This window comes from Hemiscyllium ocellatum, chromosome 21 (genome assembly GCF_020745735.1).
Source record: "Hemiscyllium ocellatum isolate sHemOce1 chromosome 21, sHemOce1.pat.X.cur, whole genome shotgun sequence".
NCBI lineage: Eukaryota > Metazoa > Chordata > Chondrichthyes > Orectolobiformes > Hemiscylliidae > Hemiscyllium > Hemiscyllium ocellatum.
In genome coordinates this window covers 22,750,229-22,778,075 of record NC_083421.1, presented here as the reverse complement: position 1 = coordinate 22,778,075, position 27,847 = coordinate 22,750,229, and the positions used below count along the sequence as shown (strand labels likewise).

General features: G+C 43.2%; 1 protein-coding gene across 1 annotated transcript in view; it reads left to right on the top strand.

Moving 5' to 3' along the window:
- Positions 1 to 27,251, top strand: part of bspry (B-box and SPRY domain containing) — a 41,670-nt gene extending 14,419 nt beyond the window's left edge. Inside the window, exons 3-7 of the mRNA XM_060841009.1 lie at positions 13,360 to 13,458; positions 16,929 to 17,159; positions 17,247 to 17,272; positions 19,970 to 20,094; positions 25,504 to 27,251. Coding sequence (XP_060696992.1) covers positions 13,360 to 13,458; positions 16,929 to 17,159; positions 17,247 to 17,272; positions 19,970 to 20,094; positions 25,504 to 26,030 — 1,008 coding nt within the window. The 3' untranslated portion in view covers positions 26,031 to 27,251. The remainder of the gene's footprint in view (positions 1 to 13,359; positions 13,459 to 16,928; positions 17,160 to 17,246; positions 17,273 to 19,969; positions 20,095 to 25,503) is intronic.
- The last annotated feature ends 596 nt before the right edge of the window (positions 27,252 to 27,847 follow it).

The following is a 27,847-nucleotide window of genomic DNA, read 5'->3' as shown; positions in this document are numbered from 1 at the left end:
AGTTATAAATGCTACTCAAATCTGTGCAATTATTATTTCTAAGTTTGAAATATTCTAGAATGATCTCTGTGGATTGGAAATTAACAAGTGAGTACTGCTACTTAAGAAAGGGAAGAAGAAAACAGGAAACTACAGTCAGACCAGTTAATCAGACATCAGTGATCAGGAAGCCACTGGAATCTGTTAATAAGGAAGTTTGTGGTGACGCACTGGCTCGGTGGTTAGCACTGCTGCCTAGCCATACCAGGGACCTGGGTTTGATTCTACCATTGGGTGACTGTGCGGAGTTTGCACATTCTCCCTGTGTCTGTGTGGGTTTCCTCTGGGTGCTCCAGTTTCTTCCCACAGTCCAAAGATGTGCAGGTATGGGAGATTGGCCATGCTAAAATTGCTCATGTCAACGGGTGTGCAGGCTAAGAGGGTTAGCTATAGAAAATGCAGGGTTGCATGAGTAGGGTGGGTCTGGGTGGGATGATCTTTGGAGGGCCGAAGGGCTGAATGGCCTGCTTTCATAATGTACGCATTCTAAGTTTTTCCTATGCAGTTAAAAGAAAAAAAACATAATTGAAAAGAGTCAACATGGTTTGACAAATGCCTTATGAGTTTTTTGAGGTAACCTCTAGGTAGATAAAGGGCAAGTAATAGGTGTAGAATACCTAGGTTTTCTAAAACACGTGATGTCACAGAAATGGTTAATCAGCAAATGGCTGATCTCATGGAGTTGGGGTAATATGTCAGCAATGTAGAGGATCAATGACAGGAAGCAGAGAGTAAGGTAATGGCATTTTCCAAGTTGGTGGTCTGTGATTGGTGAAGTGCAACAAGGATCAGTGTTGAAGTGATTTTCGTTCATTCACGAGATGAGTATTGCTGCCTGAGACAGCATTTATTGTCCATCCCTAGCCGTCCTTATGGTGAGCTGTCTTCCTGAACTGCTGCAGTCCATAACTTCAATTATTTACAATTTATATGAATGATTTAGACAGAGATAGTCAGTAATGTACCTCAATTTGCTGCTGGTATCATGCTAAGTAGAAATGTAAGCAATATGGAGCACCCAGTGATATCTAGAGCTATAGCTAGGTTAAGTGAGTCAGCAACAGCGTGATGAAGTGAATTCACTTTTGAGTTCAAGAACAAGAAAAATAAAATATTTTTTAAAAGATATGACACTTTTAAATGTCGATATTCAGAAGGACTTTGGTGTATTTGTGTCAGAAACACAAAAACTATGGCATGCAGGTACAGCAAGCAATTAAAAAGGTAAATGTTTTCCTGGCCTTATTGCAAGGGGATTGGAGTAAAAGAAGAAGGATTTTTAAAAAGAAATTGATGGGATATGGGCATTGCTAGGTTGGCCAGCATTTATTGCCCATCCGTAATTGCCTTTGAGAGCTGCCTTCTTGAACTTCTGAAGTCCATGTCCTGTCAGGAGAGCCACAGTGCCTTTAGGGAGGGACTTCCAGTTTTGACCTAGCGACACTGAAGGAATGGTGATGCATTTGTAAGTCAGCATGGTGAGCAGCTTGGAGGGGAACTTGCATGTGGTGGTGTTCCCATCTATCTGCTGCGCTTGTCCTTCTAGATGGAAGTGGTCGTGAGTTTGGATGATGCTATGTAAGGAACCTTGGTGAATTACTGCAGTACATCTTGTTAATAGTACACACTGCTGCTATTGTGTGTTGGTGTTGAAAGGAGTGAATGTTGAAGGTGATGGATGGGGTGTCAATCAAGTAGGTTCCTTTGTCCTTTATGGTGTCAAGTTTCCTGAGTGTTGTTGGAGTTGCACTTATCCAGGTAAGTGGGGAACAGATGGTGGACAGGCTTTGGGGAATCAGGTGAGTTACTTACTGCTGAATTCCCGGCCTGTGGTTTGCTTTTGTAACCACAGTATTTACATGGTTGGTCCAATTAAATGTTTAGTCAATGGGAGCCCCAGAGGTTTGCTATTGTATAGGTTTTGTTGAGACTCTGCCTGGTGTACTGTGCGCAGTTTTGGTCTCTATACCTAAGGAAGGATATACTTGCCATAAACATAGAACAGTCACAGCACAGGAATGGACCCTTCAGCGCACAATGTTGTGCCGAACATGACGGTAAGTTAAATGATCCCTTCTGCCTGGCCGTGGTCCATGTCCCTCCATGGGCTTATCCAAAAGCCCCTCAAATGCCTCCATTATATTTGCGTCCACCACTACCCCCTGGCAGCACCTTCTAGGAACCCAGTACCCTCTGTGTAAAAATATTTCCCCTCACAACTCCTTTAAATTTTCTCCCTCTTACCTAGTATTAGACATTTCAACTTTGGGAAAAAGATTCCTACTGTCAACCCTATCTATGCCTCTCATAATTTTACAGATTTCCACTGGGCCTCCCCTCAGCCTTTGCCATTTCAGAGAAAACAAACGTAGTTTGTCTCGCCTCTCCTTATAGTAAACCTCTTCTGCACCTCCAAAGCCTCCACATCTTTGCTGTAATGTGGCTATGAGAATTAAATGCAATACTTTTAAGTGTGGTCTAACCAAAGTCATATAAAGCTGCAACATCACTTCATGACTCTTGTTCTTAATGCCCCGGTCAATAAAGGCAAGCAAGCCATATGCCTTCTTTACCACCTATCTACTTGTGTGACCACTTTCAGGGAGCTATGAACTAGAACCTCTTGGTTCTAGATGATACAGCAGATTGATCCCTGGGATGAGAGGTTTGTCCAATTGTGGGAGACTGCAGAATCAAAACCATAGTGGCACATCCACTGGATTTGTGACTGAATTGAGGAGAAGGTTCTTCTTACAGGACTGTGAAACTTTGGAATCATCTTCGGCGGGTCGGTGTGGACTCGTTGGGCTGAAGGGCCTGTTTCCACACTGTAAGTAATCTAATCTAATCTATCTTGAAGGGTGGTGGATGTTTCACTAGGATTGGTAGATTTTAGATTGACATTAGAACATCAGAAAAGGAGCAGGAGTGGGCCATTTTGTCCTTCACATCTGCTTCACCACTCAATAAGATCTTGGCTGATAGAACAATGCAGTCAGTTCCACATTCCTGCCAGCACTCCTGCTATTGACACACACTCGACCCCCATAACCCTTGACTCCTTTGTAGATCAAATGCAGTCATTATCCCGGTCTGGAATGTATTGAATGGCCTCGCCTCCTGTGCTGTCTGGGTTACAGAATTTCAAAATGGCCAATTCTCTGAGAGAAGAAATGCCTCCTCATTTCTGTCTTAAATGGTGACCTCTTTCGATCTGAGCTTCCGAGACTTCCTTACGTTAGGCAACATCCTCCCAGCATCCACCTTATCAAGCCCCTCTCAGAATCTTACATGTTTTAATAGGATAACCTCAATGCTAATGAATCCAGGCCTAACCTGCTCAACTTTTCTTCAGAAGACAATCCCTTCATTCCCTGAGTCAACTTAATGAATCTTCTCTGAACTATCTGTGATGCTAGTGAATTTCCCCCCTTAAATAGATCAAGGCTGTATTGAATACTTGGGGTGTGGTTTCACCAATGCCCTGTCCAGTCCTAGCAAGACTGATTTACTTATATACTCTACTACAAAAGGCTGGAGTCAGCACTTTCAATGAATCAAAGAATGCAGGTAGGTAAGTGGAGTTCAGGTAGAAGATCAACTATGATCACATTGAATAGAAGAACAGGCTCAAAGGTTAAATGACCCAGACTTGCTCCTATTTATGATATTGTCAGTGCAGATCTGCCTTGATTAAATTAAAAATCACCCAACACCAGGTTATAGTGCTTCCAAATAAACCTGCTGGACTTGAACCTGGTTTGTGTGATTTTTAACTTTGTCCACGCCAGTCCAACACCAGCAGCTCCAAATCATGATCAAATTAAATAGTGGATCAGGCTTGAGGGGTTAAGTGGCATGCTCCTGTTTCTAATGTTCCCACGAAGATATTGGACCTTCTGTCGAGATGTTTTTAAATTGTGTATGTGTTGCTCAATCCCATTACATAGCGTTAACAATTATCCATCCACCAGCTCTAAGAGTGGAGTCATATAAAGACTAGACTGGGTAATGGTGGGTTTCCTTTCCTGAAATTTCCTTTCATTCACTGATCATGCAGTACAAGGTTAACCCAGAACTACAGCAATGCATCTCTTAACTGAAATTCTTAAAGGTTCCTATGTAACCTCGCTGTTTGAATGGTGAGCTGATGTATGCCTAAAGCTATGAGCCAACAAATCCCGATGAATTGAGTCTTTTAACGCATTGAGTGAGCTGGAATTCTTCAATCGCAGAAGTGATGCCATGGTTCATTGGGACATAGGAACAGAAAGAGGTGCTATTTCATCACTTGAGCCTGTTCTGCTACTCAGTGAGATTGTGGATGTATAGAGTCATAGTCATAGAGTGTCGGTTTGCTCATTGAGCTGGAAGGTTCATTTTCAGACGTTTCATCACCATATTAAGTAACATCATCAGTGAGCCTCTGGATGAAGTTGAGCTCAGTGAGATTGTAGCTGATCAGTGACCTAACTTCGTTAATTCAGTCTTCACCCCATGAGCCTTTGTATAACAAAATAGATTAGATTGAGCTTTAAGATCCATAATTGATCTGGTGCAGTCACTATTTGTGGAAGAGAATTCGAAATATCTATATACATGAGAGTTAGGAGCAGGTATAGGCTTTTTGGTGTCAATGTATCTCCTAATTTCTCTCTTGAAAAGTCTAGTTCTAATTTTTTGACTAATTTGCTTAATCCTAGACTCCCTAACCATAGGAAACAGTTTCTGTCTATCTAACTTATATGTTCCCCTTTGTTTCTTGAAAAATTCAAATATATCACCTTTTAACTTTCTACATCTAAGGATAACAATCCTGGGTTGTATAATCTGTCTGCACAATGAAGCCATGGAGTTCATTCTCTCATTCTCAGACTAATTTACCCTTTAATGAGTTTGGTTTTCCGTATTGGTGTGGTCTGTCAAGGTGTTTGCTTGGCATCATGACATATTGTTCCTCATACAAAAGATCATGAGGTTCTAGTCCCAGATCAGAGACCTGAATCCAAGCTGACCCCTTTAGTGTGGTTCAGTCACCATTCAGTCAATGAACAGACAGAGCTGATTGCCCCTTGCTTTCAATGGAGTGTAAGTCTGTGATGATACATAATAATTAACCTGCAGCATTTGACGATATTTTTGGAGTATCTGTTAAAAAAGCACAAGAGAAAGAGATCTTTGTTCTGAGAACTTTTAAAAATATATAATTTGTTTTTCTTCATTTTCATTTCTATCTCATTTACCGTGCTCTCATCCTCCCCATTCCTCTCTCAGTACCTAACTGGATTCTAATTCACCCGGTATCCTCCTCTGTTCTGCCTATGTTTCTTTCTCATCCTTAAATCACATTGGTCCTGCCATTTAATGCAGTCCACAATCCCCTGTTACCTTTTAATCAGTTCATTCCTCAAACAAGTTACAAAGGCAAATTGTTTTGACTTAAGGGTTCTGTCAAAAGTCGAATGGGTCACCCAGGCCAGAGGGTACCCCAGTACAGCATGTATCAAAACCGAATGAATGTACTAGCACATAGTGTGTATCACACAAAGCTAGGCATTGATCTCATAATGCAAGCAATAGTGCAGGCTGAGTCTCATGCTGAACCACTGAGGTACACACTGACACCATACTGAAAAACCTGGTGAACCTGAATAGACTTGCAGAATGTGTGCTCCTACAGCAGCAACTGAGGCGGACGCAATGAACACCCGGACACTCATCATTCCGTCATCAAGAAGAACTCTGTAAAGTCTGCAAAGTGCTATCCATAGCTTGTGAAGGTTAAGGTGAGAAGATAATGTAACCACTTCTTTCCCCAGGATTTAAAAGTTTTAATTTAAGACTGGATCCTTGGATCATATTACTTTGTGTGATAGCGAATTTCTGAGACCAGGAGTCAATACGCCAGCTCTCTTTAGTGAAGTCCACTTATTTCAAACCATGAGCCCATGAGAAACATTACAATGACTCGAGCTTTGATAGTTCATTGTGTGCTACTACATTCATTCGGTTTTGATACATGCTGAGGTAAAATCTGAGAAAAGGAGACTGCAGATTGAGCTAGTTAATCATTGCTTGAGTAGAATCTTCACCATTCTGCCTCCCACTCACATCCAGCGTAAATGAGACAATGTTATCCACAGCACTGGGTCTAGCAGTGTGTACTCGTGCTCTCTCTGTACAATATATCCTCACCATCGAATTATTTTCTTGCCACGCACCTTGGCTCAAAGTGCGCAAAACAATGGAAGCAAGGTCAGGCATTTGTTTATGTATTGGCTTATCGCACCTGGCAAAGTGCTTCTTAAACAGTGAATTGTTTTGAAGTGTAATCACTGTTCTGTTTGCAAACCTATTGGAGTAAATCTTGACTCCGTGCCTTGGCATGGCACAGGTGATAATGAGCAGCTGGCCTCTTTTACAATGCAACACCAACTTCAATGTGAGTAAAAATGGGGAGTGATCTAAAATGATTCACTATCTTTATGTGACACAGTTGCACAAGGTCACACTGTCTACCCCACCCCACACTTAAACTGTAAAGATATTTACATCCAAAACACACGTGCTCAGGAATATAAAACATATAGGAAGAATGCAGACAAACCATTGAACTAACTCGTGCTGCTTGTTATTCAATGTCTCCCTCTCTTTGAAATATCTTTTCTGTTTCTTTTATATTTTTTTCCTAAATAATATTCTTTATTATTTTTTAAAAGTACATTTCATGATTGTTTAGCTCTGACATTACATAAAAAGCCATGCAGTAAGTTTCTTTTGGTGCAGGTGCCTCACTAGATTTGACAGTGAAAATAATTTTAATCAATTGTTAACTCTTGCTGTTCCTCTCACTTCCACTTGCCTTGCGCGTCCAGTGTCTCCAACTTACTGCCATTTATCTATTGTTTCTCTTTGTAACCCTGCCCAGAGTCTACCCCATGTTATCAGAAGAGCTTTTTTCCTTTGAAGCTAGAAACATTTTTGTTCTCTCCCCGTGGCTGCTGGCCATCAGTAAACATCGGCAGTTCCTGCTGGCTGGTCAGAAAGCAGTTGGTGTAGTCTGGCTTTACTCTGTGCACAGGGCATTGAGACTAATTCTGGGATTCCCACTATCATCTGAAATTACAGAATGACATAGAAGTGTTGTCGTTGCTTGTATTGTTTTGAAAGAACATTTCAAGACGGGCATGTGATATGAATATAATCGACCACAGAATGTGTATTAATGGCCTGATTATAATCAGGTATGGTGTTAGTTACAGCACTAAATAATAGTCTCTGTCACAACAACATGTATTTGTATATTTAAGCAGCACGGTGTCTCAGTGGTTAGCACTGCTCCCTCACAGTGCCAGGGACATGGATTTGATTCCAGCCTCATGGAGTTTGCACATTCTCCCTGTTTCTGCGTGGGCTTCCTCTGGGTGCTCCAGTTTCCTTCTACAGTCCAAGGGTGTGCAGGCTAGATGGATTGACCATGCTAAATCGTCCATAGTGACTAGGAGTATGCACGTTAGGTGGATTAGCCATGGGAAATGCTGTGTCCGGGTGGGATGCTCTTCGGAAAATTGGTGCAGACTTGATAGGCCAAAAGGCCTCTTCCTGCACTGCAGGAATTCCATGATTCTATAATGTGGTACCTTGAACAAGCCATGGTACTTCAGTGCAACAATGGCCAAGCAAAATTTGGCACTGATCCATATCAGACACAAGGACAGGCAATGACATGTTTGGTCAAAAAATTAGGTTTTCAGGCATATCTTAAAAAAGAATCCAGGATTAGGGAGAATTTTCCAGAATTTAGGAGGTAGGTGGCTGAAAGAATGGTGTCTAATAATGGATTGATTAATGTTGGGAATGTGCAAGAGGGCAGAATTGGAAGAACGTAGCAATCTCAGTGTGTTGTTGGACTGGGGATTGTGACAGAGATCAGGAGAACGACGAGCCTTGGACAAATTTGAACTACATGCTTTTTCTTCGTTTCATTTCATCTTGCCTCATTTCTCTGTCTCTCTCACACACAAAAAAAATGTTGCGACTTTATTCTGTACCCAAATATGCATTGTGCAGCTGAATGTACAGGTTTCAGAGTGATTTCAAGAGTTAACTATGTCACCCCCCACCTTCCAGCTTTCGGGTTGCTTGAAACACTACTAAAAGGCTCCTCAATTTCTCTGTGAATGGGATCCATGACAGCGGGGACAAATTTGACCATTTATCCACAGCAGTGTGACCAAGGAGGCTCCCTGTTTTACCTCTTACCTCACTAGCGTGTCTACTTTGTGAGAGAAACAAACAGGATGATGTGTAAAACTGATGGTCATTTGTGATCATCTGTCAGGGATTAAGGTTAAAATTATACCTGAATACAAAAACAAAATATTGGAGAAGCTGGAAATGTGAAGTAAGATTTTAAAGCTGGTAAAGTGCAGCTGGTCATGGAGTATATATGAAAGGAAACAACTTTCAGGTCCGTTTCATTACTACTCAATTCATCAGCTGAGTTTTTGCTGCTTTTATTGTTATTATTTAAAATTATGAATATACATAATGATTGGGCAGGATACGTTCAATTGATAACCAGAGTGTTCATAGAATCCCTACAGTGTGGAAACAGGCCATTTGGCCCAACAAGACCACACTAACCTTCTGAAGAGTATCCCACCCAGATCTATTCCCTACCCTATTATTCGACATTTCTCCTGATGAATACACCTAACCTACACATCTCTGAATACTATGGGGTAATTTAGCATGGCCAATTCAACTAACCTGCACATCTTTGGACTGTGGGAGGAAACTGCAGCACTGGAGGAAACCCGTGCAGACACGGGGAGAATGTGCAAACTCCATTTACACAGTCACCCGAGGCTGGAATCAAACCTGGGTACCTGGCGCTGTGAGGCAGCAGTGCTAACCACTAAGCCAGCTCTCAACAAGTCCTTCCTTGACTCAGCCAAGGAACTAATTCTGCTGCTTTCCATGGCTTTCCTGCAAGATCCAGTGATTCCACCTGGACTCACTGCAGTGTTGTGCCCCCTGGCTGCTGGATTCACAAGATTAGAGTGGTGCTGGAAAAGCACAGCAGGTCAGGCAGCATCCGAGGAGCAGGAAAATGGACGTTTTGGTCAAATGTCCCCGACATCCCCACCAGTACCCTTCCACTAACACTCTTATTTGTTTGGCTGAACTGGTCCTCACTCTCAACAATTTTTCCTTCAAATCCTCACTTCCTCCAGATGAAAGGGGTAGCCATGGGCACCTGCATGGGCCTCAGCTATGCCTGTCTCTTTGTCGGCTATGTGGAAAAGTCTATCTTCTGTAGTACACCGGCACCACTCCCCACCTCCTTCCTCTGCTCCATCAATGACTGCATCGGCGCCACCTCGTGCTCCCGCGAGGAGGTTGAGCAGTTCATCAACTTCACCAACACATTCCATCCCGACCTCAAATTCACCTGGACCATCTCCGACACCTCCCTCACCTTCCTGGACCTCTCCATCTCCATCAACAATGACTGACTCAACATTGACATTTTTTACAAACCCACTGACTCCCACAGCTACCTGGATTATACCTCCTCCCACCCTACCTCCTGTAAAAACGATATCCCTTATTCCCAATTCCTCTGCCTCTGCCTTATCTGATCCCAGGAGGACCAGTTCCACCACAGAACAAACCAGATGGCCTCCTTCTTTAAAGACTGCAATTTCCCCTCCCACGTGTTTGATGATGCCCTCCAGCATATCTCATCCATGTCCCACACCTCTGCCCTTAAACCCCACCCCTCCAACCACAACGAGGACAGAACCACCCCCCGTCCTCCCCTTCCACCCCACCACCCTCCGTATACATCACAACATCCTCCACCATTTCCACCACCTACGAACGGACCCCACCACCAGAGAAATATTTCTCTCCCCACCCCTTTCCGCTTTATGTAAAGACCATTCCCTCCGCGACTACCCGGTCAGGTCCATGCCCCCTAACAACCCACCTTCCCCTGCCAGTGCAGGAATTGCAAAACCTGCGCCCACACCTCCCCCTCACCTCTGTCCAAGGCCCCAAAGGAGCCTTCCACATCCATCAAGGTTTCACCTGCACTTCCACACATGTCATTTACTGTATCCAATGCTCCTGATGCGGTCTCTTCTACATTGAGGAGACCAAACGTCTACTCACAAAGCGCTTTAGAGAACATCTCTGGGACACCCGCACCAATCAACTCCACCGCCTCGTGGCTGAATATTTCAACTCCCCTTCCCACTCTGCCAAGGATATGCAGATCCTTGGCCTCCTCCATCACCACTCCCTCATCACACGACGCCTGGAGGAAGAATGCCTCATCTTCTGTCTTGGGATCCTCCAATCCCAGGGCATCAATGCAGACATCACCAATTTCCTCATTTCTCCTCCCCCCCACCTTACCCCAGTTCCAACTTTCCGGTTCAGCACCTTCCTCATGACCTGTCCCATCTGTCCATGTTCCTTCCCACCTATCCGCTCCACCCTCCTCTCCGACCTACCACCTTCACCCCCACCTCCATGCACCTATTGCACTGTTGTTGTGGTTCTGTTCGCCGAGCTGGGAATTTGTATTACAGACGTTTCGTCCCCTGTCTAGGTGACATCCTTAGTCCTTGGGAGCCTCCTGTGAAGCGCTTCTGTGATGTTTCCTCCGGCATTTATAGTGATTGGTATCTGCCACTTCCGGTTGTCAGTTCCAGCTGTCCGTTGCAGTGGTCGGTGTATTGGGTCCAGGTCGATATGCTTATTGATTGAATCTGTGGATGAGTGCCATGCCTCTAGGAATTCCCTGGCTGTTCTCTGTTTGGCTTGTCCTATAATAGTAGTGTTGTCTCAGTCGAACTCATGTTGCTTGTCATCTCAGTGTGTGGCTACTAAGGAAGCGGTACAAACCACTATAAATTGCAGAGAAAAGATCACAGAAGCGCTTCACAGGAGACTCCCAAGCACTGAGGATGTCACCTAGACAGGGGACGAAACGTCTGCAACACAAATTCCCAGCTCGGCAAACAGAACCACAACAACGAGCACCCGAGCTACAAATCTTCGCACAAACTTTGAACCTATTGCACTCTCAGCTACCTTCCCCCCAGCCCAACGCCCCTCCCATTTTTTATGTCTCCACCCCTGAGGCTCCCAGCCTCTTTCCTGATGAAGGGCTTTTCCTGCCCCTCGGATGTTGCCTGACCTGCTATGTTATTCCAGCCCCACTCTAATCATGACTCTGATCTTGAGCCTCTGCAGTCCTCACTTTCGTCTGCTGGATTTTCAATGCTCAATGTTTGCCTGCTCACAGACTAGGCTGAATTGGTGGAAATTGGGCATGTATCAAGCAGCCCGGGGAGCTATGCTGTATCCAGTACTACTTCAGGTTGGCACCTTATGACCAAGACCCTGCCACTATTCCTACTGAATAAACATAAAATAGGCCAGCAGGAGAAAAGAGGAGGCTGAGAGGTGATCTGATTGAATCCTTTAATTTTGGCAGAGGGGTTCAACAGGATCAACTGAGGGAAGATCAAAACTAGTAGCCATGAACATAAGACAGTCACTAGTAAATCCAGTGGGGAATTCAAGAGAAAGTTCTTTAACCAGAGAGTGTAGAGAATGTAAAACCTGCTACCAGGTAAAAAATAAGTTGTGAATAACACATAACCTATCAATTTTTTATATATAAAGTCTTTAAGTGAGTGGGTAAGGATGTAGCAAATGGAATATGATGTGGGAAAATATGAAATAGTTCATTTTGGCAAGAAGAATAACAAAGTCCATTTTCCAAATGGTGAGAGATTGCAGAGCTCTAAGATACAGAGGGATCTTGGTGCCCTGGTGAATGAATCACAGAAGGCTCATATGCAGGAAAGCTCATCTATTGGAAGTGGATTTGAATCCAGAAGTTGTGAGTTTACGCTTCAGTTTTACAGAGCACTGATGAGACTACAACTGTGTACAGTTTTGGTCACCTTATTTAAGGAAAGATGTAAATACATTGATTTGATTTGCATTATTATTGTCTCATGTACTTAGGTAGAGTGAAAAGTTTTGTTTTGCATGCAGTACAGGAAGATCACACCATACAAAGATCATACGGTGATAGAACAGAGAGAGACATTCAATGGTACACTACAAAGAAGATGCACAAAAAGCAACTTCAACATTAGATTTGAAATTTGAGGGGTCTATTCAGAAGTCTATTAACAGCAGGGAAGAAGCTGTTCTTGAATCTATTGGTATGTGTGTTTAAGCTTTTCTATCTTCTGCCTGATGGAAGAGGTTGGAAGAGATTGTTGGGAGGATCTTTGATGATGCTGGCTGCCTTTTCGAAGCAGCAAGTATAGATGAAATCAGTGAATGAAAGGTTAGCTTGCATTGTACACTAGGCTGTGTTCACAACTTTCAGTAATTTCTTACAATCCAGGGGAGTCCAAGGGAGAGCAGGAAAGATGCATCCAGATAGAATGCTTTCTATGGTGAAGACAGTTCAGAGAATGTTTACACAACTTCATTGGAGCAAAGACATGGTGTTGACTTTTACATTAAATGAGAGTTATTAGCATCTTTGATCAGATGGGAATTATTTTTAATTGGGGGATTATTCTAGATAAATTCTCACCAGCCTAGTCAATGTAGGAACTCATGGCACTCCGCTCTGGAAAGTCCCAATAAGGCCCTGTAACTAAGTTGTTATCTTTTGCAGCCCCTGCATTTGGAGGATATTGGTCCTTGAATTTTAATTAGCTTAATCAACTCAGGAGGTCATGAGGAGGTCCCACACTCCACATAAGAAAGTTCCAATAGGGCTCCACATAAAAGAAACCACACACACACACAGTGCATGCACATAACTTGTCTATTTATAATAGATAATGCTGTGGAATCTTTTATGTCCACCTGAGAGGGTAGACAGGGCCACAGGTTAACACTTCAGCTTTGACAGCGTAGCACATACCAGTGCATCTTTGGAAATAGACATGAATCCACAACCTTCTGACTCCAAAGTGATAATGCTCCCACTGAGCCAAGGTTTAAACTATTTTAATATAGTTTTCTTAAACAGTGAAAATTATTACATAAAATGGCTAAAATTGGGCTGTTTAAACCTGGGTCAAACAGAGAAGTATCCCCTCACACTGATAAACAAAGACTGCACGTTTTGTGATCTCTCAAGTTACAAATCTCTTTACTGTACATACAATAAACACACTTATTCCTTGAGTTACTGATGCACGTGATTTGATTGCCCTTGCTGTATTATTGGTGTGACGGGTAACTGGGTCTCTTTTCTCTCCCCAGAATAAACTGGTTGATGATTGTGAGAAATTACAGCTGAGATTAGCTTCAGTGGAAAGATTCACGGATGGGACTCTGAACAACAAACGCCGCAGCGTTAAGGCAAGTGCCTCCATTTAACTTCCATTCCAGTTTCTGGCTGAAGAATGTGCTCCCTTTTTCTGGGGAGATTTACTTCCTGGTAGCATTATGTTCATGGGTTGATTTTCACAGGACATATACTTAAAGAGGAACAAAGTGCAAAGCAGTGGGAAGGGAGCAGGTGGAGAACGTATTTTTATTTTGTGTCATGTGAATCTCACTGGCTGGACTAACATTTATTGGCCATCCCTAGTTGTCCTGGAGGAGGAGTCATGTTCAACTGCTGCAGTGCATGTCTGTAGGGACACCCACATTCTTGTTAGGGAGTTTTAGGATTTTGACCCAGTGACTTATGTGCTGGAACAGTGATATATAGTTTGAGGTCAGAATGGTATGTAGCTTGGAGGGCAGCTTACAGGAGCTTCCAGATGGTAGATGGAAGGTGCTGTTAAAGGAATCCTGGTGAGTTGTTTTCGCTCACCTTGTATGTCATACACATTGACGCTAGTGTGCGCCAGTGATGGAGGTTTAGATACTTTTTAATCAACCTGATCCGAGATGTTATGACACAACTTTGAGATAGGTGGAAATAGGTGGATCTCTTGGCTCAGAGGTAGGGACACAACCACAGTGACGTAAAAGCCTTGCCAGAGTGAATACTTTTTTCCTTATGTATCTAAAGTGCCATTATGCACAAGTAAACGACCTTCCCATCATCAAAGTCACCATGTCTATTTTTAAATTGTTTTTCTTTTGAATTGCTAACCACCACAAGTAAAACCACCACGTAGCCAATTTGATATTTATATGCTAAGTCCATTAAGGGCAATGCAAATCATCAAAATTGAGGGGGAGGTAAGGAGTGAGGGAAGGAACAAAATCAAAATGAAGTTGAGGGGGGGTGGAAATAAAGCTGTGTATACCCCGTGGTGCCCATCTCTCTCAGAGTGAATGTTTAAAGTGGTGGCTGGAATGTTTGTGCTGAATGATGTTGTTGGAACAGCAATCATCCTATTGGTGGACAGGATTTGGGTAATTACATGCCACAGAACCTCCAGTCTCTGAACTCTGCTCATGTGACCACAGTATTTATATGGCTGACCCATTCAATTTCTGGTTAATGATAACCCTCAAAATGTTATGTGGGAGATTCAGTGATGATAGTGCCATTGTAGCAATATTATGTGCAGTTCAACTCAATACAACTAGAGCCTTCACATAAGGACATACTATAATTTATTGTCTTTGTTGTTTATTTGAGTCCATGTATTTCGCTGAAGGTGCAAATGCAATTAGTTGGAAAATGTTTATTATCAAGAACATTATTATAGCAGTGAGCATGCATGCAATAAGGTTAGTGACAAACGTTCAGCAATTTGAGCTTTAAATAGTTGAGCTCTTGGGACAAAATGCTTCCTGTGATGATTTTATATGGAGCACAAGGTACACGAACCATGCCTGAGGTCTCAAGGAATTATTTGCATCACTGGGTCTAATTTTATTTGGTGAGCCCCCAGCAGAGAGCACTTTTCCTACCTTTTCTCTTTTTGGAGAGAGGCATCAACAAGACAGTTGAGATTTACAGGGCATGCAGAGGTATGTTGTAGAGGTTACAGTTATTTTTTACTGTGGAGCTCCCAACACCAGTTTAATTTCTTTTATTCTTTAACAGGATATAGATATATACTGGCAAGGCCAATATTTGATACCCTTTCCCAAGTGCCTTTGCTGGGCCAGCGGGCCAGATTGAGTAAGGATGGCAGATTTCCTTCCCTAAGGGATATTAGTTATTCAGATGGGTTTTTAGATACTTTCTAACCAACCTGTTCAGAGATGTTCTGAGCAGGTGGAAACTGAACTCAGGCGTCCTGGCTCACAGATAGGGACACTACCATTGCACCAGCAGAGCTCCTCGAAGACATCTGAGTGGGCATTATTCATCAACCTGTTCAGTGATGTTATGGACATGCATGGACAGGCAGGACTTGAACCCAGGCCTCTGCCTAAGAGAGAAAGAGAGATACGTCCACTGTTTTTATGACAATCAACATTGACTATGTGGTCATCATTACTCAGATTGGCTTCCAATTCCACCATAATTATTTGGAAGTAAACCTGACCAGTTGCCATGGTGAGATTTAAACCCATGTCCCCTGGCTTACTATTCCAGTGACATTATCACTCTGCCTCCATTGTACCATTTTGCAGTGATGGAGGACAGATTAAACAGAAAACACAATGACCACTAGTTCTGCAGGACAAAAAAACAAACACAGAGTGTGTAACATGCACACTATCAGAACACAATCCGAGATCCTTGATCAAGCATTAGCACTGCACTAATGATCAAAATAGTAGTTACTGAGCCCAACCTCTTACACTTTGACATGCTCTCTGAATCTTCGTGGTATGCACACGTGGACAAAAGTGGTTGTGCTGTGGTAGGGGCTATACTGTCTGGCTAAGAGTAAATAAGTATTATTTGAAAGAGAACAAATAGTGAGATCCCACAAGCGTACTAAGAGAATAAAGCAAGAGGTTCCACTGTTTTGAACAAACTATCATAAGCTGTATTGTGCGAAGTTAGATTGTATATATGTGTACTCAACTTTTGGCCAGAGAGAATGCCATTCACAGACAAAGAGAAGCATTCTCAATCATGTCTGATACCTTGCACTTTCATCTGTACTTGTATGAAAGTGAGTTTGAAATAATACTGATCATAGGTCACTAGAATACCTGTTGAACAACTCGCACAGCAAAAGAGAATGAGTTCTGAGTATCAGCCAGACAAGGTCAGCCTTGCACACTATTCTTTGCCAGCAGTTGTTGTACTAGTCACGAGGAAGGGACTGGAGCAAACTTTTCATCTCATTGTACATGACTGAGCTCAAAGTCCACATTAGTTACTAATTTTAAACAAGAAGCAAGGACTGAAAGAAGACTGGTGAAATTGAATGTTTGAATTGCATCTGAGTTTATTGTTATCATTATTTACAGAGCAGCTTGTTCCAGAAGTCTGAACATTTGAGGAAAAGGAAATGTACCTCTCATTTATCCAGTAGGAGGGGAATGGAATGTAATGCATGTGCAATGCATCACTAAAGGGCGTCTGAAAATAAAAACAGCAAGATCATGTGCAGACCTGAATCTGATTATTTCTTTGCAAGAGCTTTAGGCTGCCAGGCCTCAAGCTCTGGAATTCCCTTTCTAATCCTCTTCCTTTACGGCATTCTTTAAAGCCCATGGTTGTGTTCAATCTTTTGTAACAACTCCCTAAAACAGTTCATTGTAAAATGTTTTTTGATAACCTCCTGGGAAGTGCCTTAACAGGATTCATTGCTGCATTAAGTGACACAGAACTCCAACTTGTAATAATGCTACTTTTGTTGATTGGGGTGATCTCAGCAATGGAAGGTATTGTAACGCTGACTAATCCCACTTAGTACAGCTCATTCTCAGGCTGTTTCTCTCCATGTTCATGCCCACAGGCTGATGCCAGCAGTGCCAGGGAACAGGTCATTCAACGTCTCAACTTTATCCGTGAGATGTGCGACAATGAGGAGCAGAGACTGTTGGAGGTGATCCATGATGAGGAAGAGCGAGTCCAGCAAAGCATTTTGACCCAGAATACCTATTGGATGGAGTCCCAGCAAAAGCTAGCTGACATTAAAAACTACCTGGTAGACATAGTGACAAAAATGGACGATACCGTCCTGGTGGTGAGCAGCACCTCCACTACAAATCCTGTCTCATTTATGAGTCATTGTGGTTTACTGAGTAACTAAATTCCCTCTCTTTTCCTGCAGAAACACCAGAAGGAAATCTTCGACAGGTACGTGCAGTCAATCATACAGCGCAGATATTGACTATTGACACGAAACTTGGAATAATCCATTAAAGTTTTATTTTTTGCAGCTTGGAATGTCAGCAACAATTGAGTGTTAGTACAGGGCCTTGCTTAAAATTGCAAGTGATTTTAATAAGCTTGTGGACCTAGGTTCAAATCTTTCACCTTCCCAGTTTGACAGACCGCATACAGTTGACTGCATCTGTTTCTTATGTTCTGATGACTGTATTTATTTTTAACAGGAGGCCATTCTCAGTTTGGAACATTACCGCACAGTACAGACCATTTGGTCCTCGATGTTGCGCTGACCTGTGAAACCAATCTAAAGCCCATCTAACCTACACTATTCCATTATCATCCATACGTTTATCCAATGACCATTAATGTTGGCGAGTCCACTGCTGTTGCAGGCAGTGCATTCTACGCCCCTAAGTAAAGAACCTACCTCTGACATCTGTCCGATATCTATCGCCCTTCAATTTAAAGCTATGTCCCCTCATGCTAGCCATCACCATCTGAGGAAAAAGACTCTCACTTTCCACCTTATCTAATCCTCTGATCATCTTGTATGCCTCAATTAAGTCACCACTTAACCTTCTTCTCACTAACGAAAACAGCCTCAAGTCCCTCAGCCTTTCCTCATAAGACCTTCCCTCCATACCAGGCAACATCCTAGTAAATCTCCTCTGAACCCTTTCCAAAGCTTCCACATCCTTCCTATAATGCAGTGACCAGAACTGTATGCAATACTCCAAGTGTGGCTGCACCAGAGTTTTGTACAACTGCAACCTAACCTCCTGGGTGCAAAACTCAATCACTCTACCAATAAAAGCTAACATACCATATGCCTTCTTAACAACCCTATCAACCTTGGTGGCAACTTTCAGGGATCTATACACATGGACACCGAGATCTCTCTGCTCATCTAAACTATCGAGAATCTTACCATTAGCCCAGTACTCTGTATTCCTGTTACTCCTTCCAAAGTGAATCACCTCACATTTTTCCACACTAATCTCCATTTGCCTCCTCTCAGCCCAGTTCTGCAGCTTATCTATGTCCCTCTGTAACCTGCAACATCCTTCCGTACTGTCCACAACTCCACTGACCTTAGTGTCATCGGCAAATTTATTAACCATCCTTCTAAGTCCTCATCTGGATCATTTATAAAAATGACAAACAGCAGTGGTCCCAAAACAGACCTTTGTGGTATACCATTAGTAACTGAACCCCAGGATGAATGTTTCCCATCAACCACTACCCTCTGTCTTCTTTCAGCAAGCCAATTTCTGATCCAAACCGCTAATTCACCTTCTGTCCCATGCCTCTGTATTTTCTGCAATAGCCTACCATTGGGAACCTTATCAAATGCCTTACTGAAATCCAAATGCATCACATAACTGCTTTACTCTTATCCACCTGTTTAGTCACCTTCTCAAAGAACTCAATAAGGTTTGTGAGGCATGACCTACCCTTCACAAAACTGTGTTGACTATCCCTAATAAAATTATTCCTTTCTAGATGATTATAAATTTTATCTCTTATAATCCTTTCCAAAACTTTGTCCACAACAGACGTAAGGCTCACTGGTCTATAATTACTCGGGTTGTTCTACTCCACTTCTTTAACAAATGTTTAACAAACATTTGCTATCCTCCAGTCTTCTGGCACTATTCCTGTAGACAATGACGAGTTAAAGATCAAAGCCAAAGGCTCTGCAATCTCCTCCCTGGATTCCTAGAGAATCCTGTGTTAAATCCCATCCGGCCCAGGAGACTTATCTATTTTCAGATTTGCTAACACCTCCTCCATATGAACCTTAATCCAGTCTAGTCTAATAGCCGATATCTCAGTATTCTCCTTCAAAGCATTGTTTTTTTTCCCTGTGAATACTGACGAAAAATATTAATTTAGTGCCTTTCCTATCTCTTCAGACTCCACACACAACTTCCCACTACTGTCCTTGACTGGCTCTCATCATTACCCTCGTCATTCTTCTATTCCCGACTTACCATTACACAGGGAAGTCCCAGGTTAAACTCTGTTGGTTGTTGTTTCGAATAGAACATATTCTGGGTTTTATCACAGATGATCAAACAGCCTGTTAAAATGTACCACCTTGTTGTATGTTGTTCTCAGGAGTGTCCTGGAGCTGAATTTTTAATTCTACATCTGCATTTGCTAAAAGAAAATCTGTCTGTATTTCAGCAGCTTGCAATCTGACAGTAAAAGGGGGTTTTGTAGGCGTAGATTATCGCAGGTCCAAGGTCACAGGCAATGGCTTCACGTTACTGATGAAGCCTGGTTACTCCGTCACATTTTGACATTTGATAAACAGACCCCAAACTCCCATTCTTACTACGAGGGAAAGCCGACCCATGTGATTGTTGGTTTTTGCAGTTAATTTATCTTAAATCTATGTCCTCTGCTTACCAACCCTCCTGCCAATGGATACTTTTTCTCCATATTTATTCAATCTTTTTAAGTATCTCTAGTCTCCTCTAAACTCTCTGTTTAGGACAATTCCAACTTCTCGGTTATGTCAACGTAACTGAAGACCTTCATCCCTGTCATTTCCTCTGTAGTCACTCCAAAATCTTGAAAACCTTCCAAAAGTACATTGTGTAGAACTGTAAGCAATGTTCCAGCTACTCTATTCTGAATGTAATTTCTCTGTTCTAGGGCGGAGGAGGCAGAGGGAATTCTTGAACCCGAGGACTCTAATAAGCTGAACTTCAACCTTGCCTGCGTTCACAGTCATCTCCTTAGTAACCTGTGGGCATCTGCAGCCATGATCTGCATTCCAGGTCAGTAATAACTAACCGGCAATCCTTTCTGAATCAAGCCAAGACTTTGCTTTATTTGTACCAAGTCCTGGTCCCCAACCATTCTGGGCTGGCTGATCTACATCGGCTCCATTTAAACTGTGTCTGACCCACTTACGACTGAGGGCAACTGCTCATGCACACACTTCTATACTCATCCTGTCATCATGTAAAAGGCTACATTAGACATCCACAGAGAAGGGAATGCAAAGAAGAGCTCAGCGGCAGCAAGTGAGGATGGGGGAGGTTTGGCAGTGAGAATGTGAGGTTCATGAGGTCCCCTTTTCTCCTCCCTCTACCCCACTTCCTCCCCCTACCCTCCATCTTCTTTCTGCCCACCTCTCTTCTTCCCCTCTCTCCCTCTGCACTCACTCTGCCCCATCCTCCACTTTTCTCCATCTGCTCTTCTACCCCTCTCCAATACACATACTCCCTTCTTCCTTCCAGAGTCTAGATCATGCCCCCCCCCCGTCTACCCCTTCAATGCACATGCAGAAATTTGGGAGGGCACAGTGTGCATGCACTAGTGTCAACAAATGCAGCCTTTCAGGTACCCCCCACAGATTTGCCCATCCCTACCTCTGTTACATTCACCAGCCCCACAACTCACTGAGATATTGGCTTCATCTAATTCTGCCTGCTTGAGAATTAATTATTTTCATTTCTCCTCCATTGGTGACCATGCCTTCCGTGGCCTTTGAAATTCTCTTCTTAACCATCCTCATCTCTCTATCTCTTTTTCCTTCTTTAATATACTCCTCTAAGACCCAAGATATAGGATAAGAATTAGACCATCTGGCCTGAGTCGCTGCATCATTCATCATGGCTAATATGTTTCTCAACACCATTGTCCTGCCTTCTCCCTGTAACCCTTGATCCCCTTACTAATCAAGAACCTACCTCTATCTTCAATAGACTCAATAATCTGGCCTGCACAGCCCTTTGCAGCAATGAATTTCACAGATTAACCACCCTCTGGCTAAAGAAATTCCTCCTCATCTCAGTTCTAAAGGGTCATCTCTTCAACCTGAGGCTGTGCCCTCGGGTCCTAGTCTCTCCTATTAGTGTAACCATCTATCCAGGCCTGTCAATATACTATAAGTTTCAGTCAGATCTCAGCTCATCCTTCTTAACTTCATCGAGTACAGATCGGATTCTTCAACTGCTCCTCATATGACAAGGTATTCATTCCTGGGAGCATTCTTGTAAACCTCCTCTGGATCCGCTCCAATGCCAGCACTTGGGTATGGAGCCCAAACTGCTCACAATGTTCCAAATGCAATGTAACCAGAGCCTTACATAGCTTCAGTAGTACATCTCTGCTCTTGTATTCGAGCCTTCTTGAAATGAATGCTAATATTACATTTTCTTTCCTAACTGCCAAATGAACCTTAATAGAATTCTGAATTAGGACTCCTATGTTCCTTTGTGTTTCAAATTTCCAAAGCCCTTCCATTTAGAAAATAGTCTACACCTCCATTTTCCTTATCAAAGTGGATAACCTCATACTTTCCCACATTGTATTCCATCTGCCACTTGTTTGCCCATTCTCCCAGCCTGTCCATGTCCTTCTACACCCTCAGCACTACCTGTCCCTCCACCTTTCTTTGTGTCATCTGCAAACTCAGCGCTCAGTTCCTTTGTCCAGATCATTAATGTATACAATGAATAGTTGCGGTCCCAACACTGACCCCTGAGGAACTCTACTAGTCACCAGCTGCCAATCCTGAAAAAGACTATGTTATCCTCACTCTCTGCCTTCTGCCAGTAAGTCAATCCTCCATCCACGCCACAAACACATCAGGCTTATTTAGCAGCCTCTTTTATGGCAACTTGTTAAAGGCCTTCTGGAAATCCAAACAGATCATGTCTACTAGCTCTCCTTTGACTAACTTGCTTGATATACCTCAAAGAATTCTAACAGATTTGTCAGGCATGACCTCCCCTTGATGCAGCTGTGCTGTCGCAGTCCTATTTTACTACGCACTTCCAAGTACTCTGCAATCTCATCCTTATAAATGGATGGGATACCAATGACCCAAGTCAGGCTGTCTTCTGCCTCCCTCCCTTCTTAAACAGGGATGTTACACCGGCCATTTTCCAGTCCTCTGCAACCCTCCCTGACTCCAATGATTCCTGAAAGATCACCACAGTTATCTCCTTCAGAATTCTGGGTGTAGTCTGGGTCTAATCTGGGTCTCTTATCCACCTTCTGACCTTTCAATTTCCTAAGTACCTTTCTCCTTAGTGGTGGCCACTACACACACCTCTATCCCTGACGCTCATGAAGTTCTGGCATGCTACTGGTGTCTTCCACTGTGAAAACTGATCCAAAGTACCCATTTTGTTCCTTTGCCATTTCTTTTTTCCAGTCTTTTCTCCCCATTGCTACTCCTCCAGCCTCATTTTTCAGAGGCCCAGTGTGCATTTTTGCATCTCTTTGACTTTCTTTAGATACTTTAAAAAAAACCTTTTGCCTCCTTCTTTTCCGTTACCAGCTACCTGGGTTTCATATTTCACCTTCTCCCCTTTATTCCTTGTTTTGTTGTTCTCTGCTTATTTTTAAATACTTCCCAATTCTCTGGCTTCCCATTAATCTTCACCACATTGTATGCTATTTCTTCTGTTTTTATGCTGTCCTTGACTTCCCTAATCAGCTGTGGTTCCCTCGGACTTCCCTTAGCATGTTTCTTCTTCCTGGGGATGAATTTCTGCTGTCCTTCCCAAATTACCCTGGAAATGCCTGCAATTGTTGTACCTCCATCTTCCCTGCTCAGCTCCCCTTCCAGTCAACTCTAGCCAGCTCCTCCCTCATGTCTTTGTAATTACCTTTACTCAATACTGTTACATCTCACAGACATTCCATGAATTCCTTTTCTTAAGATCTTCTACCAACCTGATTTTCCCAGTCTACTTGCATACTGAGGTGCCCCAAGATTATTGTAATTGTGCCTTTCCTACAAACCTTTTCTATTTCCAGATTTATTTTCTTCCTCACATCCTGAGAACTTTTAGGATCCTGTATATCAATATACAGATGCTATATCAATTCTTCTAGGGCAGCGTGGTGGCTCAGTGGTTAGCACTGCTGCCTCACAGCGCCAGGGACCCAGGTTCGATTCCACAACTGTTGTGTGAGGTTTGCACATTCTCCCCGTGGTGGCATGGGTTTCCTCCAGGTGTTCCAGTTTCCTTTCACAGTCCAAATTAAATGGATCGGCCATGCTAATTTGTCCAAGTGTCCAGAGATGTGCCCGCTTAGCTCGATTAGCCACAAGGATAGGGTAGGGGGGTGGGTCTGCATGGCATGCTCTGTGGAGGATCAGTGCAGCCCTGATGGGCCAAAAGGCCTCCTTCCACACTGTAGAAATTGTATGGTTCTTGCTATCAATTTAATTTCATTTCTTACTAACAATGCAACCACACCCCATCTGTCCATCTGCCTGTCCATTCGACAGGATGTCTATCCTTGGATGTTCTGATCCCCTTGCAGCCACATCTCTATGATACCCACAACATCGTACCTGCCAATTTCAATCTGCAGTACAAGCTCATTCACCTTGTTTTGTATTCTGTGTGCATTTAAGTACAACACTCTTAGTCCTATGTTGACTCCCCTCCCTTCTAATAACTGTCCCCCTATCTGCTGTGCCTGAATTTAGATTCCTGACCCTTTTCTGTACTATTACTTCATCTTGAAACTTTAACATTTGCTGAGTCCTACCCCTCTTTATCTTTTTCTATAATTTTCCATACAACTGAACCCAATCCCCCCAAATTTAGTTTAAAGCCCAATCCACAGCCGTAGTTATGTGATTTGCCAAGACTCTGGTCCCAGCCTGATTCAGGCGAGGTGTGTCCCATTGGAAAGCTCCCTCCTTCCCCAGTGCTGGTGCCACTGTCCCTTGAATCCAAACCTGTTTTTCCACACAAATCTTTGAGCCACGCATTTACCTATTTAATCTTGTTGATCCTGTGGCTCAGTTAGTAATCTGCAGATTATTACCTTTCTGGTTCTGTGTTTTAATTTAGCTGTTCATATTCCCTCAGCAGAACCTCTTCCTTCTTTCTATCATTGGTACCTACGTGGACCACAACAACTGGATCTTTCCTCTCCCACTCCAGGTTCCTCTGCAGCCCAGCTGAGATATCCTGAACCTGGGCACTAGGTCGGCAACACAGCTTTCAGGACTCTTGATCCAGGACTCTCAATCCTTTGTAGTTACCTTTACTCAATACCGTTACATCTCACAGACATTCTATGAATTCCTTTTCTTGAGATCCTCTAACAACCTGATTTTCCCAGTCTACCTGCATATTGAAGTCCCCCAAGATTATTGTAATTGTGCCTTTCTTACAAGCCTTTTCTATTTCCAGATTTACTCCCCTGGCTATACTATCCCCGATCACAACTACATTTCTCTTTTCTCCCTGCTCTTGAACGACTCCCTTACCCATGGTGCTCTGGTCAGTTTGCTCATTCTCTCTACAGCCCCCACTCTCATCCGCAGGGGCAAGAATCTCAAACCTGTTGGACAAGCTCAAGGGTTCAGGCTCCTTCAGCACTACCTCCCAGATCTCCCTATCCACGTCACTCATGGTCACAGCCTCCTGTCACTGACCACTGACCAAATTTGAGGGAGATAATCTAAGGGGTGTGACTGCCTCCTAAAACACAGCCTCCAGACAACTCTTGCCCCTCCCTGATGTGTCAGTGTTTGTAGCTCATTCTCCTGCTCATCAACTCTAGCTGGAGTTCCTCAAGTAACCAACACTTACTACAGATGTGGTCAGCATGAACCACAATGGGGTCCACCAGTTCCCACATCGTGCAGTTACAACACACCACCTGACCCAGCATTACATGGTTCTTAATTTGATTTCTAAAAATCTTGTACTGATCTTTGTAACCTGTAACTATTTCCCCTACTTACCTTAAATCTGAAAGTAACCCGAAATAGTCAAAATAGTAGTTATTATTAACCAATGAACTTACCATTTCCCTGTGATATCACTGTATTTTGCTGGGCTCCTAATCCTGCCCTCAATTTATCCTGTTTTAAAAGAACCTTACAAACTATGAACCGAAAAAGCAAGCAAAATGTACTTCTTCCCCTCTGCAGTAAATTTCCACACTTCCTCCAAATCCTCCGAACTATATACTCGGGCTGTGTGACAAAAAAACAACATCTGTGCCAGTGCAGCATTTCCGTAGTCCTGCCCGTGGGAGAGCGAACCAAGACTCGGTGTTCTGGAACCCAGGACTGTAAACATTATTTTGTTTTCAAAAGGAAAGGGTAAAGATCATTCCAGGTCCAACTCTGGTGAGCTGGATATGTAAAGATTTTAATGGGTAAGGATCCTCAGTAACACAAGAATCTTGTGTTTCAGTTACTGAAAACTTGCACATTGATGAGAAAACACTGCATTCATCGCTGACACTGTCCGAGAACAAAAAGAGACTGAGTTTCGTCAGGAAAAAGGTCCATTTGTACCCGGACTGTCCTGAGCGCTTTGAGCATTGGCCAAATGCCTTGGGCCTGGAGTCTTTCCAGAGGGGCCTTTGTACCTGGAGAGTAGACGTGGAGAATAGCTGCGCCTACAAAGTGGGCCTGGCTTACAGCTGCCTTCCCCGCAAGGGAACCGGTCATGAGTCCCGTCTCGGATATAACTCGTCCTCCTGGGTGTTCTCCCGCTACGCCGAAGAGTACACGGTCGCTCATGACGGCCAGGTGAAGACCCTGGATCTGCTGCGGCGCCCAAAGTTGATCGGTGTACTGGTGGACTATGATGGAGGTGTAATTCTCTTCTACGATGCTGACGCCTGTGCTATAATTCACAGCTACCAAACAAAACTCTCCTTTCCCGTCCACGCAGCGTTCGCAGTAGCAGACAACTGTATTACAATAGTCCAATAGAAGATTTAATGGGAACACTGAAAGTCGCCAGGTCTGCACCCTAACATTTTCCTTCAATTTTTTCATTCTTTATTGAGGAGATGGTGATGCAATGGCGATGTCACTCAACTCGTAATCTAGAAGGTAATGCTTTAGGTCATGGGTTCAAAGCCAACTGTGGCATGTGGTGAAATTGGAATTAATTCAATAACTATGGAATTGTAAAAAAGGTCTGAAGGGAATTGGAGAACCACTGTCAATAGTTGTAAAAACCTATGTGATCCATTAATATCACTTAGGGAAGGGAGAGCTGCCATTCTCACCTCGATATTCCATACTCACGGCAATGTGGTTAGCTCTTCACAGCCCTCTGAAATAACTTAACAAGCCACTCAGTTCAAGGACAGTTAGGGATGGGCAACAACTGTTGGCCTTAACACTGACACCAATATTAAAGAATAAAGAGGAAAATAATTCGAGGAAGAGACCCCAATCTAAATGAAAAGCAGATTACAGGCATAGAGTCATACCAGACCCTTTGCTTCAACTCATCCATGCCACCTAGATATCCTAGATTAATCTAGTCCTATTTGCCAGCATTTAGCCCACATCCCTCCAACCCTTCCTATTCATACACCCATCCAGATGCCTTTTAAATGCTGTAATTGTACCGGCCTCCACCACTTCCTCCGGTAGCTCATTCCATACACGTACCACCCTCTGCATAAAAAACATAGCCCTCAGGTCTTTATAATCATTCCCCTCTCACCTTAAACCTATGCCCTCTAGTTTTGGACTCCCCCACCCTTGGAAAAAGACCTTGGCTCTTCACTGTATCTATCCCCTTCATGATTTTATAAATCTCCATAAGGTCACGCCTCAATCTCCGACTCCAGAGGTGAAAGGTCCCAGTCTATTCAGCCTCTCCCTATAGCTCAAACCCTCCAGTCACAGCAACGTCCGGCAGAACTTGGATTTAAACATGGAAAACATTTATCATCAAGTTTTTCCTTTCTAGTTTTCTGCCCAGTATTGTTTTATTTTTGCTGCTGTAGATTATAATAGTTCATTGGCCGGAGTTACATGTAAACCAGACCAGGTAAGGATGGCAGTTTTCCTTCATGAAAGCACATTTGTGAAATAGTTGTGTTTTAATTAAAATTCAAAAACTCATGGTTATCATTACTCATATCAGTTTTTCATTCCCAGATTTAAATAAAATTAAATCAAATTCTCAAACTACTATGTGGAATCTGAACTCTCATTCTCTGGCTTCTTAGTTCAGTAACATACCCAGTGCATTCCACTATATTATAGTACAGTGGTTATTTCACTGTCAGAGGAGGGACTTACTGGATAGAGACAATGGTCAGGAACCAGGGTGATTTCTCCTTAAGGAGAAAGTGAGGACTGCAGATGCTGGAGATCAGAGCTGAAAAATGTGTTGCTGGAAAAGTACAGCAGGTCAGGCAGCATCCAAGGAGCAGGAGAATCGACGTTTCGGGCATGAGAAGAAGGGCTTATGCCCAAAACGTCGATTCTCCTGCTCCTTGGATGCTGCCTGACTTGCTGCGCTTTTCCAGCAACACATTTTTCAGCTCTGATTTCTCCTTAACCCAGGAGTACTGACCCTGATCATATCCTGTTTGTAATTCTGGTCTCTTCAGTCTCTTTGATTATAACCGCTCCACCATTGGTGGCTGCGCCTTCAGTCACTGGGGTTTCAAGGTCTGGAATTCCATCCCAAAATCCTTCTGCCTTTAAGAAGCTCCAGCAACCTCTGGCTAAACCTTTGTTGACCTGACCTCATGCCTGGTTGTGTAGCTCTGTGCCATACT